This window comes from Bufo gargarizans, chromosome 5 (assembly GCF_014858855.1).
Source record: "Bufo gargarizans isolate SCDJY-AF-19 chromosome 5, ASM1485885v1, whole genome shotgun sequence".
NCBI classification, from domain to species: Eukaryota; Metazoa; Chordata; class Amphibia; order Anura; family Bufonidae; genus Bufo; species Bufo gargarizans.
This window is the reverse complement of record NC_058084.1, coordinates 404,950,124-404,973,194: the sequence shown is the minus strand read 5'-3', so window position 1 is coordinate 404,973,194 and position 23,071 is coordinate 404,950,124. Positions and strand designations below refer to the sequence as shown.

Sequence of the window (23,071 nt, the reverse complement as noted above, 5' to 3'; positions counted from 1 at the left end):
CAGATAATTTTTATTAACAATTTTCTGTAAATTGCAAAAATAAAGAGAAATAAATTTGTCCGCACAATATACATGTAACAACCAATAAAGGTATTACCAAAGCATTACACGATCAGTCACAGTATTAATTTCGTGAATACAATATGTACCATCCAGCATGGTAAAAGACGTACTGTACATAAAATCAAGTAATATTGTTACATAATATCCATTGTACAAACCAATTTTCGCACCTCTTTTGATTTATAAACAAAAGACCATCCCTCCCTACCCAACTAAACCCCCCTCTACGCCCCCCCGAGCGATGGAACGGGCCCGACCTCCAAAATCAGTTACATTATCTAAACTTCCAGAGAACACCCAATGGTGTACTTTTCTTATCTGTTTTAACAGCTCACTTCACACCCATCTTATGTCATTCTGATCATTTTCATCCAGCACAGATCCAAAGCTAATTGGAATAAAGGAGAGAGAAAGCAAGGAGAAACAAGGACTTTGCCAATTCCCACCACACAGCCCCTTTAGGAAAGGAAGCTAATCCGGACACTGTATCCTATATTTCTCCTAATTTTCCCATGATTTATTAAACTTCGTTACACATTGTCTTTTAATATATACACCTTTTTCTAAGCGCAGCATATCTGACATCCTATTTAGAAATTCTCCCCTAGACAGAGACTGGGGTCTAAGCCAGTATCTGGCTATCAGTTCCCTAGCTTGAAATAGCAAATGCTGTACTCCCAGACGATGATGACGGTTTTTGATGTCCAATATCCCGACCACACATGCTCTTGGCCCAGGTGGAACTGTAATATTATATGCATCTTTTATAGAGGCCAGAACCGCGGTCCAGAAGCTCCGGAGCTCCGCACAATCCCAGAACATGTGTAACAAGGATGCAGGACTTATACCGCATCTAGGACAATCCGCACCTGCCCGAACACCTATCCAGTGTAATAAGAACAGCTGAGACATACGTTGCCCCTCACAAACCGACAATTGCGGAGTGAGCGCTAAAAGCGACTTCCATTGCGCTTCTGAAATCGGCCCAACCTCATTTTCCCATTTAGATTTAACTGCTAAAACATCTTGTTTCAGTGATTTCACATACAAGTTCCTGTAAGTGGATTATATCAGACCGCTCAAGGAACTGTTTGTGAGAAGCTGCTGAAACAATGGGATTGTAGTACATTTTAAGTGATTTAGCCTGTGTCTGAAAAGCATGCCGTAGTTGCAGAAATTGATAAAAGGCCGTGTGTGGGAGACCAAATTCATTTCTTAACTGATCAAAGGACTTAAAGACATCAGCACTCTGTAGCTGACATAGATACTTCACTCCTTTGCGCTCCCAAGGTGAGAAGCCATCTAAATGGAACAGTTCAGGCAGGTGCGGATTTTTTCATATAGGGGAAAACTGGGTAAACCCTTGTATTGACAGCAGCTCCCGATAATTCTTTGTATCATGAAAAGTGTGGGATGCCCTGTCAGCTTGCCAGCAAGTCCACTATTTTCCAATAAAGCAACCGGAAAGTTATGACCAATAATATGCGCCACTAATCACGGCTGAAGCAATATCCCCAGGAGTCCTCCCCATCCCCTCAACTGTTGCAATTGAGACGAAATGTAGTAGAGCCGTGCATTCGGGACTGAAAACCCTCCCTCCTCTTTCCCTCTCTGCAGAGTGGCTAGTCTAATCCAAGCTCCTTTATGGCGCCAAATCAAATCCCTAAATAATCTATCAATTTTAATAAATATCCTGCGAGGTATCCATACCGGAGAATTATGTAGAACATACATGAGTTTGTGCATGAGAATCATTTTAAGAAGGTTACTCCTCCCAATTTCAGACAACGGCAATTTGCACAAGCCTTAATCTTAGCCGACATTGTGATCAAGAGCGGTTCTATATTAAGTTTAATATAACTGTTAGGGTTTGCAGTAACTATAATCCCCGAATACTTGACCTGATGCACAATCCGCAATAGACTGGACTGTGGGAGGAGAGTCATAGCAGAATCATCTAATGGTAAGAGAGTGGACTTATCGCAGTTGATACGGAGACCAGACCTATCTCCAAACTCCCGTATAAGTGCCATGACAGGACCTAAGGACCTTTCCACATTACCCATATATATTAGCATGTCTTCCGAATACAAGGACACCTTCTCCTCCCAGGTCCCACAGGGAAATCCTATGATCCTATCAGATGAGCGCAACACGCAGGCAAGCGGCTCAATTGCGATAACAAACAGAAGGGGGGATAACGGGCATCCCTGACGGGTTCCTCTGCCCAATCTAGACGACTCCGAAGTTCCCCCATTATCCTGTATGCTAGCCGTGGGGCCATTGTATAACAACTGGACCCAGGAGATAAAGGTCTTCCCAAACCCCATGACTCGCAACACCTCCCAAAGATAAGTCCAGTGAAAGGATGGCTCGACCTCCGACGGGCTCAACCCTTCTCTGGATATTAAGAAAAAGTCGTCTAAGATTTACTGAAGTAGATTTGTCAGGCATGAAACCCGCCTGATCACTATTAATAATAGTGGAGATGACGGACTGTAGACGATTCGCTAAAACTTTCGCCAAGATCTTAATATCAGAGGTCAACAGTGAAATTGGTCTGTACGAGTCAGGGGATCTGGGAGCCTTACCAGGTTTGGGCAGGACCAAGCCCTCACTCTGTTGATAAAATCTGAGACACTTGGTCAATACATTTTGATGAAAGCCCACCTACCAAGCGACAAGGTTCAGGCGGGTCCTACGCTAAACCTGCCTATGCCTTTATGCATTTATGCTCAGGAGCGCAGACCCCGCACATATAGTGTGTTGCTCCTAGTTACCTCCATATGCAACAGCAACCAGTGAGAGGAGGCGCACACACAACTATATGTACCACCTTAATCAAGGACGCCTATTAGATAGGTGGGGCAAAAGTGCACATGAATACTACTCCCAAAATAGGAGCGGATTCACAAATGAAGGGGCCACTCCTTCAAGACAAGTTAAACAAATCACAGAAAAAATTTATAGAACATCCTGCACGATATGATAATGAATGCCGCAGGTGTACATGGCTACATATATATAATCACAGAAAATAATGCACAACAGAGTGAGGGCTTAGTCCATATGTTATGCTTGCATCTATTATTATAGTGCATTATTTTCTGTGATTTGTAAATACAACATTAAAATAAAAGAATATTATAACCTTTACACAAAAAGGTGGGACTTGAAAATAAACTGTATCTGTACGTTTTTATACCAAGTTATCTATATGACATATACTGACTGGGTTGTTCCTTGTGCATATCTGGTATTGGTGTCCAGCCAAACATTTGGTGTTTTATGTAACATGCAGTTAGTGCAGTGCGGTGAGAACCATGCAGCTGTGCCCAGCTAACCCAAGTGCAGCTCTCAGGTGCCAAGCTATTGGTTAAAGCATACCTGAATAAAATAAAAAAAAGTTTGCATAATGGCTATGCTTCTTTGTACAATCATAACTATGAAGGGACAGTTATTTTGGGGCCTCCCTATTGTTTTTTTTAGCTATATTATCCCGGTTTCAGCTGCACAGCTAGATGCATTTCGCTCAAAAGCAGGGGTTGTCTCCTTTTTGTGCATTGTACTGCTGTGTCATCCTATCAATTACTTCCCACTATGTTTGTTTTCTTCCAGGGAGCTCAGAAAGCTGATAAGGAGGGAGATATCACATTTTACAAACACACAGGAGCTTCTCAGCAATTCAGAAGCAGTTTAGAAGCAGGCTCATGGTATCAGGTGGCTCTGATACCCCCCACTTCCTCTCAGCTGTCTTTTGAGTCTCTGTTATTAGGGACAGATCTTGCCTGACAACAGGCAGTGGACTGCAACATAGATGTAACTGAGACCCTTAGTGGCCATGACTTTACAACAGTTTTCAGGTGAATACTGGCCTATATTTTTTTAATGAAGTGATTTAGAAATTTTGTAGTTACACTATTGTCTACTAAACAAAATGGAATTCTGTGAAAGTACAGTAAATTTAAGCTCTATTCAGCAGAGATACATAAAATGCCCTGTGCAACTCACACTCCTATCTAGAGAAAGGGGCCTCAAAGTGAATAAGAGCATCCCCCCTCCCCGTGCAGGTGCTGCGTGCTCTCCATTCATCTCTGTGGAAGTTTCGAAAATAGTCAAGCTAGTGCACTCCTATAAGGATGAACGGACTGTGCATGTGCGGCTCCTGTCTGTTAACTTTGAGAGTCCCGTTCTGGAGGTAGGAGTGGGTCCCAGATGTGGGGTCTCTGATATTGATGGTATATCCTAGTGATATGCCATCAGTGTACTAGATGGGCCAACCCTTTAAAGATGCGCATGCCTTGATTGTTAATATATTTCATCATATATTAACTGTTACTTGTGTAGATATAATGTTAGCATGTCAGATAGGAAAGAATATTATTATTTAACCAATGGGCATCAAAAGGGCTTGTCTAAGATTAGAAATAATACAGGGAGTGCAGAATTATTAGGCAAGTTGTATTTTTGAGGATTAATTTTATTATTGAACAACAACCATGTTCTCAATGAACCCAAAAAACTCATTAATATCAAAGCTGAATATTTTTGGAAGTAGTTTTTAGTTTGTTTTTAGTTTTAGCTATTTTAGGGGGATATCTGTGTGTGCAGGTGACTATTACTGTGCATAATTATTAGGCAACTTAACAAAAAACAAATATATACCCATTTCAATTATTTATTTTTACCAGTGAAACCAATATAACATCTCAACATTCACAAATATACATTTCTGACATTCAAAAACAAAACAAAAACAAATCAGTGACCAATATAGCCACCTTTCTTTGCAAGGACACTCAAAAGCCTGCCATCCATGGATTCTGTCAGTGTTTTGATCTGTTCACCATCAACATTGCGTGCAGCAGCAACCACAGCCTCCCAGACACTGTTCAGAGAGGTGTACTGTTTTCCCTCCTTGTAAATCTCACATTTGATGATGGACCACAGGTTCTCAATGGGGTTCAGATCAGGTGAACAAGGAGGCCATGTCATTAGATTTTCTTCTTTTATACCCTTTCTTGCCAGCCACGTTGTGGAGTACTTGGACGCGTGTGATGGAGCATTGTCCTGCATGAAAATCATGTTTTTCTTGAAGGATGCAGACTTCTTCCTGTACCACTGCTTGAAGAAGGTGTCTTCCAGAAACTGGCAGTAGGACTGGGAGTTGAGCTTGTCTCCATCCTCAACACGAAAAGGCCCCACAAGCTCATCTTTGATGATACCAGCCCAAACCAGTACTCCACCTCCACCTTGCTGGCGTCTGAGTCGGACTGGAGCTCTCTGCCCTTTACCAATCCAGCCACGGGCCCATCCATCTGGCCCATCAAGACTCACTCTCATTTCATCAGTCCTTAAAACCTTAGAAAAATCAGTCTTGAGATATTTCTTGGCCCAGTCTTGACGTTTCAGCTTGTGTGTCTTGTTCAGTGGTGGTCGTCTTTCAGCCTTTCTTACCTTGGCCATGTCTCTGAGTATTGCACACCTTGTGCTTTTGGGCACTCCAGTGATGTTGCAGCTCTGAAATATGGCCAAACTGGTGGCAAGTGGCATCTTGGCAGCTGCACGCTTGACTTTTCTCAGTTCATGGGCAGTTATTTTGCGCCTTGGTTTTTCCACACGCTTCTTGCGACCCTGTTGACTATTTTGAATGAAACGCTTGATTGTTCGATGATCACGCTTCAGAAGCTTTGCAATTTTAAGAGTGCTGCATCCCTCTGCAAGATATCTCACTATTTTTGACTTTTCTGAGCCTGTCAAGTCCTTCTTTTGACCCATTTTGCCAAAGGAAAGGAAGTTGCCTAATAATTATGCACACCTGATATAGGGTGTTGATGTCATTAGACCACACCCCTTCTCATTACAGAGATGCACATCACCTAATATGCTTAATTGGTAGTAGGCTTTCGAGCCTATACAGCTTGGAGTAAGACAACATGCATAAAGAGGATGATGTGGTCAAAATAATCATTTGCCTAATAATTCTGCACTCCCTGTAGTTCACTTTATTTTTGTGAATGGTAAGGCTACCTGCACACATTGTGTAGTATGCATGGTTTCTCTATGCAGATTTTCATGCAGAACAACTGCTCAGGTTGTGTGGGAGGAGGCACAAAACTGAATTTTTTTCCCAGATGAAGACTGTCTTTAATAACTACATTTAATAGTTTGCCCAGCTCTACTATAGGTTAGATTTAGCTAATAATACATTACAACATATAACAATCAGTGCATCTGATATTTCCGACAAATCCCCTCCAAAAGCCTAGGTGCATTTTAAATAAGGGATTACATGAGTTATTAGCTGAAAAAAAGGGTGAATACGTTCAACGGGGGGAATTGTAAAGAAAAGTAGTAAACTTTGAGTGTGAATACACAGAACGGTTTTATCCGCTTACATCACCTAGTAATATAAAATCTTATTTTTGGAATCTTTGGAGTTAAAAATTTCAAATTCTGCGGCTGAAGATCGGATTCACTAGACTACAACATGAATCATCAGGACTGGCTGAAACATTTGCTCAATTTCATGGTCATTAATTTTGGTATGGTTTTGTATGTCTTTATTTCATTCCTCTTATAATTTACTTATGAAATGTAATATTGAATTTTTATGACCAATTCTCACCCCCATAATTATTTAGCATAGTAGAAATCACAGAGAACCCTTCATATATTTTTATTATTTTCATAAATAATTCTCTGCTATGGTCATTCTATTGTGCTGTTAAATTCGTAAAAAAAAATATAAAAAATTGTCCTGTATAATAGGATGTTTGAAGATTAGGCAAAAGAAAGATTTTATATATAGATAGCATGCTAGGCTAGTGCCACATAGTGTCTGCACTATTGTGTACAGTAATTAAATGTCATAGTGTATACAGGCAGGGTATACTGCACCTGGAGAGAATAATTTTACCCAAAGTAATGGAGATGCGGCAGCAGTAATCTCAGTGGTAGTATCATTCTAATGCTGTACGAAAACTAAAGAAAAATATATAAAATACTGTATTTCTAAAGTACACTTACACAGAGCATAATGGAGTGGGACACAGGCTTATCTCCTGGCAGAACAAAGGATTGGTCACGTTGACATCCAACAAGACCAAACTTTGTGTCCCCCATCTTCTATCAGGGCGCGGTTGATACACATTGATTGTAGATTGGATTCCACCACAGTACATTAATCTAATTTGTAAGATTACTGAGATGTTCAGTAAATGCATGTTTTCTGCCAACAGCTATTATACCTGGCTTTCCTATACACATGCATGTCTTGTTCATTTGAGCATACATGTGTTTTCAGTGGGGATAAGGGAATAAGCTGCTACCAGACACCTGCAAGCCAACATGCCGGATCCTTTTTTTCCCCATCTTTTGCCATCGGCGGATATCGGCACATCTGAATATAAGAGTTGCGTGATCCTGTCAAAATTGTCAGGTTCATCTGACTTTGTTCTTATATGTATGGACACCTTTAGGCCTCTTTCACACGGGCGTCATATTTTTGGCCCGGATAAGAGGCGGGTGCGTTGCGGGAAAATGCGTGATTTTTCTGCGCAAGTGCAAAACATTGTAATGCGTTTTGCACTCGCGTGAGAAAAATCGTGCATGTTTGGTACCCAAACCCGAACTTCTTCACAGAAGTTCGGGCTTGGGATTTATGTTCTGAAGATTGTATTATTTTCCCTTATAACATGGTTATAAGGGAAAATAATAGCATTCTGAATACAGAATGCATAGTACAATAGCGCTGGAGGGGCTAAAAAATAAATAAAAAAGTTAACTCACCTTCTCCTCTTGATCGCGTAGTTCCTGGTCTCTTTACTTCTTGAATGATGAGCTGTGGGCTAAAGGACCTGTGGTGACGTCAGATCACATGCTCCAATCACATGGTCCATCACCGTGGTGATGGAGCATGTGATCTGACGTCACCACAGGTCCTTTAGCCCATAGCTCATCATTCAAGAAGTAAAGAGACCGTGAACTACGCGATCAAGAGGAGAAGGTGAGTTAACTTTATAATTTTTTTTAACTCCTCCAGCGCTATTGTACTATGCATTCTGTATTCAGAATGCTATTATTTTCCCTTATAACCATGTTATAAGGGAAAATAATACAGTGAATAGACTGTCACCTAGCAACCATGCGTGAAAATCGCACCGCATCCGCACTTGCTTGCGGATGCTATGCGATTTTCACGCTTCCCATTCACTTCTATGGGGCCTGCATTGCGTGAAAATCGCACAATATAGAGCATGCTGTGATTTTCACTCAACGCACAAGTGATGCGTGAAAATCACCGCTCATGTGCACAGCCCCATAGAAATGAATGGGTCAGGATTCAGTGCGGGTGCAATACGTTCACCTCACGCATCGCACCCGCACGGAAAACTCGCCCGTGTGAAAGGGGCCTTAGTGTTGCTTAATTATCTTATTTTATAGATTAACAAATGTACGACTATACTGTAAGGTATGTGTTAAAAAACAAACAAAAAAAAAAACCTTAATGGGGTTAGCTCTTTTACCCAAGAAGAAAGCTTTTCAAATAATAATATTACTCTTTCCAGCACCAACTGCATTAACTTCTGCTCCAAGTAAACACCCAACCATATCTAAAGCCTGACACCACAGGGCAGACAAAAATTACATTTTAAAATGTTATATTTTATCTTTTTTTTTCACAAAGTTATTATAAAAATACAAACATATGCAACAAAAGTACTTATAAGACACTTATGTCATATTCTGTAGCTATGCCATGATTGTCTAGATGTTAATTCCTTTTTCATAACCTAAAATAATTTAAAAGGAACCTGTCAGGAACTTCCTGATACAGAAACCACGGCCAGTATTAAATACCAAAAAGCTTCCTAGTTACAAACTATGGGGGTCATTTACAAACAGATATACTCCACTTTTTGGCGTATATCTGTCACAGATTGCGGCGCAAAGGTTATCTGTACCACAATCAGCGACTTTTCCCTGCTCATGCCAGTTTTAAAAAAAAGGGCCGTGGCGTGGGCGGGGAAGGGGATGGCAGAAAATGGTCTAAATGTATGCCAACTCTCTTGATTTAGACAGGTGTTGGATACACCAAAGTTATATAGATGCCTGCGCCGCTACATAAATATGGTACAATCACCACCAGCTAAAGGGGTATTAAGACCGGCGTCTAAAATGCTGGTCTTAATAAATTAACCCCTATGTTTATAATCAGGGAGCGTGTCATGCAAACCCCTTAATTAATCATTAAAGAGCATTTGTCACTATGATCAGCCCTATTAACCCAGGCACGCAGCATGGTAATGTGCTGATAAAAACAATACCATCATTATGACTATTCGTGGCCCTGTTGCTGAGGAAAATGTGCTTGCTCAATGTACCTCCTGCTGTGCTCCAAGCAGTCTAGATTCCAACTGAACAAGCGCTGAGACCTGTCATCTTGTGTCTGCGCTGTGTCTCCTGAGACTGGGAGACGCGGTGCACACAGGAGATGACAGGTCAAAATGTTTGCTCAGTTGGAATTTGTGCTGGGCCTTAAATTAGTGGGTCATTACTCCCAAGACTGGGAGACACAGCGCAGACATGAGATGACAGGTCTTGGTGCTTGGAGATCAGCGGGCACAAGAAGACGGGGCCAGATGAGATGTCTAGTCCTGTCAATCCAGGGAAAGGGGAAGGGACTGAAGCAGAAAATATGTAACAGACTGATGCTCCAAGGGCTCTGGATGGTGCTCCAGTTAGGTAATTTGCATATGAGTAAAAATGCATTTTTCTCAGCAATTGGGCCATGGCTAGTCATAATAGGAGTATCATTTTTATCAGAATAATTAAACCTGCAAGGCAGTATGCCTGGTTTAATAGGGTTGATCATCCTGACAGATGCTCTTTAACCACCCAACTGTTTTGACTGAGCTCAGATCAGGCTGTGGGAAAAGTACTGAACTGTTCTGCCCTAGCTGGGCTCAGGCATAAGTGGAGGTGGGAGGGCCGCTTTAGCTGCTGATATCTCATGAATAGTAGCAGCTAGAAGCATGCATTTGGTCTTGTTTAAAAGCTTTCATACAAGACAAGACCAAAATTGCAGCTGAAGTCCAAGATAAACAGGAGATATTACTGTTAGAAATCTAGACGGGAATAATTGTGGGTAAAACCAGATTTTACTTTCACTTTCAGCTACAGATGTAGCCATGCTAGCGATCATTATTTTCGCATAGCGTTACTTGTGAATCGTGATTTCTCCTCTTTCACGAACGAACTGTAAAAGTAATACACAACACAGCCAGTAGATGGCAGTGTTAACCTAAAGTACATAATGACACTACACCACACTGAGCCCGATCCTCCTCCGCAACCTTTCTCCACACATGTCTGAGTCAGCAGCTGGTTGTATCGGTGGCTACAGCCTGGGTGAACCTGTCCCAGAGTCTGGATGACTTGCTGCTGGTCTCCTGTGCCCCGCCGTGCCCCCGGACCTGTACAGTGTATATTCACTGCATCCCGATTTCTAACAGTGATATCTTCCCATGTACTGAAGATATTGCTGTCATTCTGATATTATTTGAAAGCTTGAAATGCCAAATGCTTTCAAACAATATAAAGTCCATATCTCTAGCTGGTACTAAACCAAAGATATGAGCAGCTAAAGCAGCTAAAATATTTTTGGAAATAAATTACAGATGTAGTAGAGTTAACACATAATTTATGAGACGTGTTATCTAAACTAAATGAGTTAAGCAAACAGCTTCAATTGCTTTTCAATGACTTTTGTCTCAAGATAATGCGATGAGTTAAGAAATTTGAGTTAAGAGCTTGAGTGCTAACCCTGCTACATCTGTATGTCACTAAGGGGTTAAAAATGCAATAGTGTCTCCTGAGTTGTGTGCACCAAAAAGATTTACTGCAGACACACATGAAAAATCTACAATAAAAATAGTTACATTTTTGGGAGGGTTTTTCAAATTTTAACCCCCTTAACCACCTCCGGACCGCCTAACGCAGATTCGCGTTCCGGAGGTGGCAGCCCTGCGCACAGTCACGCATATATGCGTCATCTCGCGAGACGCGAGATTTCCTGTGAACGCGCGCACACAGGCGCGCGCGCTCACAGGAACGGAAGGTAAGCGAGTGGATCTCCAGCCTGCCAGCGGCGATCGCTCGCTGGCAGGCTGGAGATCCGAATTTTTTAACCCCTAACAGGTATATTAGACGCTGTTTTCATAACAGCGTCTAATATACCTCCTACCTGGTCCTCTGGTGGTCCCTTTTGTTAGGATCGACCACCAGAGGACTCAGGTAGGTCAGTACAGTCGCACCAAACACCACACTACACTACACTACACTACACCCCCCCCGTCACTTATTAACCCCTTATAAACCCCTGATCACCCATGATCATCCCATATAAACTCCCTGATCACCCCCCTGTCATTGATCACCGCCCTGTCATTGATCACCCCCCGTCAGGCTCCGTTCAGACGTCCGTATGATTTTTACGGATCCACGGATACATGGATCGGATCCGCAAAACGCATACGGACGTCTAAATGGAGCCTTACAGGGGGGTGATCAATGACAGGCGGGTGATCACCCATATACACTCCCTGATCACCCCCTGTCATTGATCACCCCCCTGTCATTGATCACCCCCCTGTAAGGCTCCATTCAGACGTCCGCATGATTTTTACGGATCCATGGATACATGGATCGGATCCGCAAAACACATGCGGACGTCTGAATGGAGCCTTACAGGGGGGTGATCAATGACAGGCGGGTGATCACCCATATACACTCCCTGATCACCCCCTGTCATTGATCACCCCCCTGTCATTGATCACCCCCCTGTAAGGCTCCATTCAGACGTCCGCATGATTTTTACGGATCCATGGATACATGGATCGGATCCGCAAAACACATGCGGACGTCTGAATGGAGCCTTACAGGGGGTGATCAATGACAGGCGGGTGATCACCCATATACACTCCCTGATCACCCCCCTGTCATTGATCACCCCCCTGTAAGGCTCCATTCAGACGTCCGCATGTGTTTTGTGGATCCGATCCATGTATCCATGGATCCGTAAAAAATCATGCGGATGTCTGAATGGAGCCTTACAGGGGGGGTGATCAGTGACAGGGGGGTGATCACCCTGATCACCCTGATCACCCCCTGTCATTGATAACCCCCCTGTAAGGCTCCATTCAGACGTCCGCATGTGTTTTGTGGATCCGATCCATGTATCCATGGATTCGTAAAAAATCATGCGGATGTCTGAATGGATCCTTACAGGGGGGGTGATCAGTGACAGGGGGGTGATCACCCTGATCACCCCCTGTCATTGATAACCCCCCTGTAAGGCTCCATTCAGACGTCCGCATGTGTTTTGTGGATCCGATCCATGTATCCATGGATCCGTAAAAAATCATGTGGATGTCTGAATGGAGCCTTACAGGGGGGGTGATCAGTGACAGGGGGGTGATCACCCTGATCACCCCCTGTCATTGATAACCCCCCTGTAAGGCTCCATTCAGACGTCCGCATGTGTTTTGTGGATCCGATCCATGTATCCATGGATCCGTAAAAAATCATGCGGATGTCTGAATGGAGCCTTACAGGGGGGGGTGATCAGTGACAGGGGGGGTGATCACCCTGATCACCCCCTGTCATTGATAACCCCCCTGTAAGGCTCCATTCAGACGTCCGCATGTGTTTTGTGGATCCGATCCATGTATCCATGGATCCGTAAAAAATCATGCGGATGTCTGAATGGAGCCTTACAGGGGGGGTGATCAGTGACAGGGGGGTGATCACCGTGATCACCCTGATCACCCCCTGTCATTGATAACCCCCCTGTAAGGCTCCATTCAGACGTCCGCATGTGTTTTGTGGATCCGATCCATGTATCCATGGATCCGTAAAAAATCATGCGGATGTCCGAATGGAGCCTTACAGGGGGGGTGATCAGTGACAGGGGGGTGATCCGGGAGTCTATATGGGTGATTACCCCCCTGTCATTGATCACCCCCCTGTCATTGATCACCCCCCCTGTCATTGATCACCCCCCCCCCGCCCCCTGTAAGGCTCCATTCAGACATTTTTTTTGGCACAAGTTAGCGGAAATTTTTTGTTTGTTTTTGTTTTTGTTTTTTCTTATTAAGTCTCATATTCTACTAACTTGTGTCAAAAAATAAAATCTCCCATGGACGCACCATACCCCTCACGGAATCCAAATGCGTAAACATTTTTAGACATTTATATTCCAGACTTCTTCTCACGCTTTAGGGCCCCTAAAAAGCCAGTGCAGTATAAATACCCCACATGTGACCCCATTTCGGAAAGAAGACACCCCAAGGTATTCGCTGAGGGGCATATTGAGTCCATGAAAGATTGAAATTTTTGTCCTAAGTTAGCGGAAAGTGAGACTTTGTGAGAAAAAAACCAAAAAAGTCAATTTCCGCTAACTTATGCAAAAAATAAAAAATTTCTAGGAACTCGCCAGGCCCCTCATTGAATACCTTGGGGTGTCTTCTTTCCAAAGTGGGGTCACATGTGGGGTATTTATACTGCCCTGGCTTTTTAGGGGCCCGAAAGTGTGAGAAGAAGTCTGGGATCCAAATGTCTAAAAATGCCCTCCTAAAAGGAATTTGGGCCCCTTTGCGCATCTAGGCTGCAAAAAAGTGTCACACATCTGGTATCGCCGTACTCAGGAGAAGTTGGGGAATGTGTTTTGGGGTGTCATTTTACATATACCCATGCTGGGTGAGAAAAATATCTTGGTCAAATGCCAACTTTGTATAAAAAAATGGGAAAAGTTGTCTTTTGCCAAGATATTTCTCTCATCCAGCATGGGTATATGTAAAATGACACCCCAAAACACATTCCCCAACTTCTCCTGAGTACGGCGATACCAGATGTGTCACACTTTTTTGCTGCCAAGGTGGGCAAAGGGGCACATATTCCAAAGTGCACCTTTCAGATTTTGCAGGCCATTTTTTACACATTTTGATTGCAAGGTACTTCTCACACATTTGGGCCCCTAAATTGCCAGGGCAGTATAACTACGCCACAAGTGACCCCATTTTGGAAAGAAGACACCCCAAGGTGTTCCGTGAGGGGCATGGCGAGTTCCTAGAATTTTTTATTTTTTGTCGCAAGTTAGTGGAATATGAGACTTTGTAAGGAAAAAAGAGAAAAAAAAAAATCATCATTTTCCGCTAACTTGTGACAAAAAATAAAAAATTCTAGGAACTCGCCATGCCCCTCACGGAATACCTTGGGGTGTCTTCTTTCCAAAATGGGGTCACTTGTGGCGTAGTTATACTGCCCTGGCAATTTAGGGGCCCAAATGTGTGAGAAGTACCTTGCAATCAAAATGTGTAAAAAATGGCCTGCAAAATCTGAAAGGTGCACTTTGGAATATGTGCCCCTTTGCCCACCTTGGCAGCAAAAAAGTGTGACACATCTGGTATCGCCGTACTCAGGAGAAGTTGGGGAATGTGTTTTGGGGTGTCATTTTACATATACCCATGCTGGATGAGAGAAATATCTTGGCAAAAGACAACTTTTCCCATTTTTTTATACAAAGTTGGCATTTGACCAAGATATTTTTCTCACCCAGCATGGGTATATGTAAAATGACACCCCAAAACACATTCCCCAACTTCTCCTGAGTACGGCGATACCAGATGTGTGACACTTTTTTGCTGCCAAGGTGGGCAAAGGGGCACATATTCCAAAGTGCACCTTTTGGATTTCACCGGTCATTTTTTACACATTTTGATTGCAAAGTTCTTCTCACACATTTGGGCCCCTAAATTGCCAGGGCAGTATAACTACGCCACAAGTGACCCCATTTTGGAAAGAAGACACCCCAAGGTATTCCGTAAGGGGCATGGCGAGTTCCTAGAATTTTTTATTTTTTGTCGCAAGTTAGTGGAATATGAGACTTTGTAAGAAAAAATAAAAATAAAAAATCATCATCATTTTCCGCTAACTTGTGACAAAAAATAAAAAGTTCTATGAACTCACTATGCCCATCAGCGAATACCTTAGGGTGTCTACTTTCCGAAATGGGGTCATTTGTGGGGGTTTTCTACTGTTTGGGCATTGTAGAACCTCAGGAATCATGACAGGTGCTCAGAAAGTCAGAGCTGTTTCAAAAAGCGGAAATTCACATTTTTGTACCATAGTTTGTAAATGCTATAACTTTTACCCAAACCATTTTTTTTTTTGCCCATACATTTTTTTTATCAAAGACATGTAGAACAATAAATGTGGCGAAAGATTTATATATGGATGTCGTTTTTTTGCAAAATTTTACAGCTGAAAGTGAAAAATGTCATTTTTTTGCAAAAAAATCATTACATTTTGATTAATAACAAAAAAAGTTAAAATGTCAGCAGCAATGAAATACCACCAAATGAAAGCTCCATTAGTGAGAAGAAAAGGAGGTAAAATTCATTTGGGTGGTAAGTTGCATGACCGAGCGATAAACGGTGAAAGGAGTGTAGTGCCGAAGTGTAAAAAGTGCTCTGGTCATGAAGGGGGTTTCACCTAGCGGGGCTGAAGTGGTTAAAGGGGTATTCCCATCTCATTGATCCTATTTTAATTTGTTATAGAAGTGCCTGTCAGCATTTTTGTAATTATGTTCCTTTCAATCCTACCCCACTGTGATACGGCCACCGCTTGTGGGCCGCGCCTGGGTAGAACACATTTTCTTCCCCCTTCCTGGTCGCATATCGCTATCTTGAACGTGCATGCCACCGCGCATGTGCCATGGTGACTTCTTACTAGCCAGTATAGTACAGAGCTGCAAACGCGGACCCTGCCGTGCATGCGCACTGGTGACTTCTTCCTGGCTGAGTATAGTAGAGACGTGCATGCTCTGTATGTAGCACAGCTCTGTACTATACTTGGCGCATGCTCCGCGGGGTGCACGTTCGCGGCTCTGTACTATACTGGACAGGAAAAAGTCACCATGGCGCATGCGCGACGGCGTGCACATTCAAGACAGTGATGCCCGGCCGGGACAAGCCTTCAATCAAGCTCACTAAGCCCGCCCAGCCTCACAAGCCTGAAACCAGGACAGCTTGCAGCAGGGGAGTATGAAATTGCTAGATGGGACAACCCCTTTAAAGGGAACCTGTCACCCAAAAATCGCCTATTAAGCTGTTTACAGTACCTTATAGTGCTGTATAGTCGTTTCCTGATGCACTTTTTGTTAGTTTTGCAGCATGTATGCTCAGTCAGAAATCGATGTTATATTCAGCTGCTGCCCCGTGCTTCAAGTCAGGCTTGAAGTCACGGGGGCAGCGGCCTCGGCGTCTTACATGGCCCTCTCCCCGCCCCCTGCCTCTGTGACTGACAGCCGAAATCCGATTCCAGGACCGCGCTCAACGGCCGCATGCGCAGTAAAGGGCGGCAGGAGCGCGGTCCCGGCTGCCGCGCGTACTACGCGCCGTCTTACTTTCGCCGCACTGCGCATGCGCCCGACATCCTGTATCAAACGCGCCCGCGCCCAGATGCCGGGCGCGGGCGCGTTTGATACAGGATGTCGGGCGCATGCGCAGTGCGGCGAAAGTAAGACGGCGCGTAGTACGCGCGGCAGCCGGGACCGCGCTCCTGCCGCCCTTTACTGCGCATGCGGCCGTTGAGCGCGGTCCCGGAATCGGATTTCGGCTGTCAGTCACAGAGGCAGGGGGCGGGGAGAGGGCCATGTAAGACGCCGAGGCCGCTGCCCCCGTGACTTCAAGCCTGACTTGAAGCACGGGGCAGCAGCTGAATATAACATCGATTTCTGACTGAGCATACATGCTGCAAAACTAACAAAAAGTGCATCAGGAAACGACTATACAGCACTATATTTTTTTTTTTACCTACTTGTCCAAGCAATTTCATGGCCTGTCTTTGGAGGTGGCAGGATTGAAGGCGTCGGTCCTCCAGCAACAGGAGCAATTACAACTGACCGCAAGCCCAGTGGTTGCTACTGGTAACCAGGTTGTTGCGGAACCCAAGGTTCCTCTCCCTGACAGATTTTCTGGGGGAAGGGACAAGTTTTTGACATTCCATGAGGCCTGTAAATTATATTTTAAACTGCGCCCTTACTCCTCTGGTAATGAAGAACAGCGGGTGTGGGTTGTTATTTCCCTGCTGCAGGGGGACCCACAGTCCTGGGCATTCTCTTTACCCACTGATTCCCAGGCTCTTCAGTCAGTGGATGAGTTTTTCGGGGCCTTGGGTCTCATATATGACGACCCTGACCGAGTCGCACTGGCTGAATCAAGATTACGGAGACTCCTACAGGGAGAGCGACCGGTAGAGGAGTATTGCTCTGACATCCATAGGTGGGCTACGGATACCCAATGGAACGACCCGGCTCTCAGGAGTCAGTTCTGCTCTGGGTTATCCGAAAGGGTTAAGGATGCGCTTGCATTATATGAGACCCCCTTTTCCCTTGATGCGGTTATGTCCCTTTCTATCCGAATAGATAGACGCCTTAGGGACAGGTTGAAAAAAACGGAGCAATTGGTAACCCCTCCCAAGCAGCAGTTAGTCTGTACGGACTTAGATGAGCCTATGCAGCTAGGAGGAACCACTCGTCAGGTCCGTCCTCCTGAGGTTCGCCGTAGGCGTGGTTTTTTTTTTTTTTGTGGGGAGAGGGGTAATTTCATTAATGTCTGTCCTTCTTTCCTCAGAAACAAAAGACCGTCGGAAAACTACTAACCCCAGGCTGTGTGGAGGATGTCAGCCGGGGGGTATATGTTTCCTCCATACGTACATCGCAATTTGTGTTGCCAGCGGTTATTGTTTTTGGTGTTAAGACGGAGACTATTTCTTTCTTTCTAGACAGTGGAGCATGGGTAAATTTAATAGATGCCCATTTTGCCCGCACTATGGGTTTGTCTCTCTGTACGCTACAGAGACCTATTCCCATATTCGCTATTGATTCTGCTCCTCTGTCTCAGAGAAACCTCACCCACATTGTTCATAATTTACACCTTCGGGTACGGGATCACCATAACGAGATGCTTTCATGTTATGTTCTGGAGGGGCTTCCCACTCCGGTAGTGCTGGGCCTTCCCTGGTTGGTAGCGCACAATCCAGTGGTAGATTGGCAGGCCAGGGAGATATCAGAGTGGAGTGAGCATTGCAGGGAAAATTGCTTAAATAGCAATTGCTTAGTTGCCTCCATAACTACCCTACCTACATTTATTTCGGATTTTGAGGACGTTTTTTCTGAAAAGGGTTGTCAGAAGTTACCACCTCACCGTCCTTATGATTGCCCGGTTAACCTTATTCCCGGCGCAAAATTACCCAAGACCAGGTTATATAATCTTTCGGGTCCAGAGAGACAAGCCATGGAAGATTATATCTCCGAGAGCTTGGCTAAGGGACACATCAGACCCTCTTCTTCACCCGTGGCTGCAGGGTTTTTCTTTGTTAAAAAGAAAGATGGGGGTCTGCGTCCTTGCCTAGATTTTCGCGAATTAAATCCGATAACCATCCGAGACCCATACCCTCTTCCTCTCATTCCTGACCTGTTTAACCAGATTGCGGGTGCTAGGTGGTTCTCCAAACTTGATCTTAGGGGGGCCTACAATCTGATTCGTATCAAGGAGGGGGATGAGTGGAAGACAGCTTTTAACACCCCTGAGGGGCATTATGAAAATCTAGTTATGCCTTTCGGTCTGACCAATGCTCCTGCCGTCTTTTAACATTTCGTTAATGACATTTTTAGTCATCTAATCGGCAGGTTTGTGGTAATATACCTAGATGATATTTTAATTTATTAGTCTGATCTGAGAACACATGAGGTGCATGTCAGACAAGTACTGCAGGTCCTACGGACGAAAAAATTATATGCTAAAATTGAAAAATGTGTCTTCGCCATTCAGGAGATACAATTCCTAGGTTATTTTTTTATCTGCTTCAGGTTTCCGTATGGATCCTAGGAAGGTCCAGGCAATTTTAGATTGGGATCTTCCTGAGAACCTCAAAGCACTGCAACGGTTCTTGGGCTTCGCAAATTTCTATAGGAAATTCATTAAAAATTATTCAGTTATTGTAAAACCCCTTACTGACATGACTAGGAAGTGGAATGATTTTTCTAAATGGTCTGACGCCGCTAAAGTTGCTTTTTCCTCTTTAAAAGAGAGGTTTACCTCGGCACCTGTACTAGTCCAACCTGATGTCTCTCAGCCTTTTATTGTTGAAGTCGATGCGTCAGAGGTGGGAGTGGGGGCGGTGCTGTCTCAGGGTCCGTCTCCTGGCAAATGGCGTCCTTGTGCTTTCTTTTCAAAAAAACTATCTGCAGCAGAAAAGAACTACAATATTGGCAATAGGGAACTATTAGCTATTAAACTAGCGTTTGAAGAATGGCGTCACTTTTTAGAGGGGCAGTCCACCCCGTCACTGTGATTACGGACCACAAAAATCTTCTGTACCTCGAATCAGCTAAGCGTCTCACTCCTAGACAAGTTAGGTGGTCGCTATTTTTTACCAGGTTTAACTTTGTTATTACCTATCGTCCTGGGGCAAAAAATACCAAGGCTGATGCACTCTCGTTGTTTCCCTGGAGGGGGTAATGTGAGTGATCGGTACCCATTCTTCAAAGAGGAGTGGTTGTTTCTGCGGTACACTCTGCTCTGGAGGGGAAGGTGTTAGAGGCCCAGGGGGACGCCCAGGTCTCTTTCCCCTCAGAGAAATTGTTTGTACCGTTGAACCTGCGTTTCGAATTATTAAAGGAACATCATAATTCGGCACTTGCTAGGCACCCGGGTAGTAAAGCAACCTTGGAGCTATTGTCTCGTCGTTTTTGGTGGCCAAGGTTGCGTCAGGATGTATTGGATTTTGTGTCTTCTTGTTCTACCTGTGCGCGTGCAAAAGTTTCGCATACACGTCCTGCAGGGTCTCTATTACCACTCATCATTCCCAATAGACCATGGACACATCTGTCAATGGATTTTATCACTGACTTACCTTTGTCTGCGGGTAAAACAGTTATTTTGGTAGTAGTGGACAGGTTTAGCAAAATGGTACACTTCATTGCGTTACCCGCACTACCTAATGCTAAGACTCTTGCTCAGGTATTCATCAGTGAAATCGTAAAGCTTCATGGGGTCCCTTCCGATGTTGTCGATGTTGGTTCGGATCGGGGTACCCGGTTTATTTCTAAATTTTGGAAAGCTTTTTGTTCCCGTTTGGGGGTACACTTGTCGTTTTCCTCAGCTTTCCATCCTCAGTCGAATGGACAGACTGAGCGTACCAACCAAAACCTTGAGACATATCTAAGATGTTTTGTGTCTGAAAACCAAGAGTTGTGGTCATCATATTTACCGTTAGCTGAGTTTGCCATAAATAATCGTCGTCAGGAATCCACTGGCAAGTCACCATTTCTTGGTGCATATGGTTTTCATCCCCAATTCTGTACTTTCAAAGAGGGGGGGGTCTTCTGGGGTTCCCGAAGAGGAACGGTTTTCATCATCTCTTTCATTGGTATGGCAGAAGGTGCAAGCTAACTTGAAAAATATGGGAGGTAAATACAAATGCATGGCTGATAAGAGACGGTCGCCAGGTCCGGACCTAGGAGTGAATGACTATGTGTGGTTGTCTACTAGGAATATTAAATTAAAGGTTCCCTCTTGGAAACTGGGTCCTAGGTTCATTGGCCCTTACAAAATTGTAGCCCTCATCAACCCCGTGGCTTTTCGCCTGGAGCTACCTCAGACTTTTAAAATCCATAACGTCTTTCATAAGTCGTTACTCAAAAAATATGTTCCACCTCTAGAACCGTCACCGCTGCCACCCCCTCCTGTTGTTGTGGATGGTAATCTAGAGTTTCAGATATCCAAAATTGTTAATTCTCGTCGGGTCCGCCGCTCTCTTCAATATCTGGTGCATTGGAGAGGTTACGGTCCCGAGGAAAGAATGTGGGTTCCTGCGTCTGAGGTAAACGCCGACAGGCTAGTTCGGGCTTTTCATGCCTCTCATCCTGAGAGACCTGGTCCCGAGTGTCTGGAGGCCCTTCGTAGAGAGGGGGGTACTGTCACGAGGGTGTCAAGAACCATGCCTGACTCCGTTATACCCGGGGTCAGGAAGTCGCAGCGGTTGGCTGCGCGCTCTATGTAGTAATAGGGCTGTTTCCTTATGGTAGCTTTCTGGGTTTGCTTTGCAACCATTTTTGGCTCACTCAGGGATCCGTAGCTCCTTCTCCTCAGCTGTTCATTGTCCAGCACTCCCAACCTCCTTATATTCCCCTCTCACACTTCTCTGGTTGCCAGATATAGAGCTTCCTGTCTGGACTTCTATACTGACCCACTGGAGCTGTGTTGCTGTGTTCTCTGGTTGTTGGTCCAGAACATTTCCCTCCGGATCCCTGTTGGACCTTTGTGGTCTGCTGTGGTCGCCCACCTGGGTTTATGTGTTTGTCTGTATTGTCTGTTCTCTCCCTGGTGTTTTCCTCTTAGTGTCAGTGGTGCGGACTAGCGATCCCACCGGCCCGTTCACTATCTAGGGCTCATTTTAGAGAAAGCCAGGGTTTAGGCACGGAGGAGGAACCCGTCTAGGGACGTCAGGGCAGTCAGGTGCCAGCCGCAAGGTGAGTCAGGGGTCACCACCTTTCCCTCTCCCTTGGGCAGGGCTTTCCCTTTTCCCTCCCTGTGCGTGACGCCGGTCATTACAGTCGGGGAGCGCTGTTACAGGAGCCGAAGCACGCTTCCGCTTCCGGACTGCGAAAATGCCGTGGTCACATTTGACCATGGCATCTGAAGGGGAAAATGTATGAGATCAGCCTTTTGGCTGATCGCATACATATGCCGCGGGTCTCTGCTATTTAAAATAGTAGAAACCCGTCTGCATTGGCGCCCGCTGCACATGCGAACTGGCACCATGGTTGGAGACCAGACTTCTGCCGTACATATACGGCAGAGGTCCTTAAGGGGTTAATGTGACTGTTAGGAGGCTAATGGGTTTGTACAGAATTCTAAAAACATTCCTGCACTTCCACAAGCAGTGCCATTCGTGTCCATAAATTGTACGTGGTACTATAGTTTAGCTCCATTTACTCTAAGGAAGTAAATCTGTAGTTCCAGAGATAACCTATGGACCCATGTCATGCTGTTTCAGGAAAAAAGCAGCCATGTTTTTTTAAGAGGTTTTTGATGGCTACAATATTAATGAGCTTTCCTCAGGATAGGTCATTCATATCAGGTTGTTCGGTATTCCTATAATCACCTATTTGAAAGAAGAGCTCTGACTCCACTTTATTGCATATCAAGCACAGTGTGATACATTGTCTAGTGGCTGTGCTTGGTATTGCAGCTCGGGGCCATTCACTTGAATGAGACTGAGCTACTTCTAGGCCTTGCGACCAATGTACATAATTTCAGTGGACTAGGAAGAGGCCACAGTGGCCCAGCCTCTACATATAACTGATCGATTTAGGTGCCAAAAGTCAAACCCCCAATGCTCATATATTGATGAGTCACCAATATTTTACTTGCAGAAAACTTTAATGACCAATTATAGCCTTAAAAGGCATCTGTCAGAAGGTTTGTAGCTATGAAACTGGATGACCTGTTGCATGTGCACTTGGCAGCTGAAGGCATTGGTTTTGGTCCTATGTTCATATGTGCCCGCATTACTGAGAAAAAAGTGTCATATGCCCTTCAAAGATGTCAAGTGGATACAAATACTGAAAACCAATCAACCTTTCTTTTTTCTAGTGCCGCAAACAAAGATATTGGCAACTGGAGGAGCCTCGTGCAATCAAGATATTTTACAGGTACATTATTTATATCTTGTGAGATATTGGGATTACGTACAACTATTTGAAATGTTTTACATCAGTGGAGTGATAAACCATTTATGATGACATAAATCTTTTAAAATGAAATGAGAATTATATATGTCGCATTTATTCTCTGTGTTAACTTATTTATTCGGAAGTAGCTACAAAACATGATATGAGCAGTGAAGTCATTTGTTCTGCAAAGTTTAGAAAACGGAT

The 23,071-nt window shown here is 44.2% G+C and overlaps 1 protein-coding gene across 2 annotated transcripts in view; it reads left to right on the top strand.

Moving 5' to 3' along the window:
- XYLB (xylulokinase) overlaps positions 1–23,071 on the top strand; it is a 370,041-nt gene that overhangs the window by 290,392 nt on the left and 56,578 nt on the right. For both annotated transcript variants that reach the window (XM_044293861.1, XM_044293862.1), the window contains exon 16: positions 22,788–22,846. In XM_044293861.1, coding sequence (XP_044149796.1) covers positions 22,788–22,846 — 59 coding nt within the window. The remainder of the gene's footprint in view (positions 1–22,787; positions 22,847–23,071) is intronic.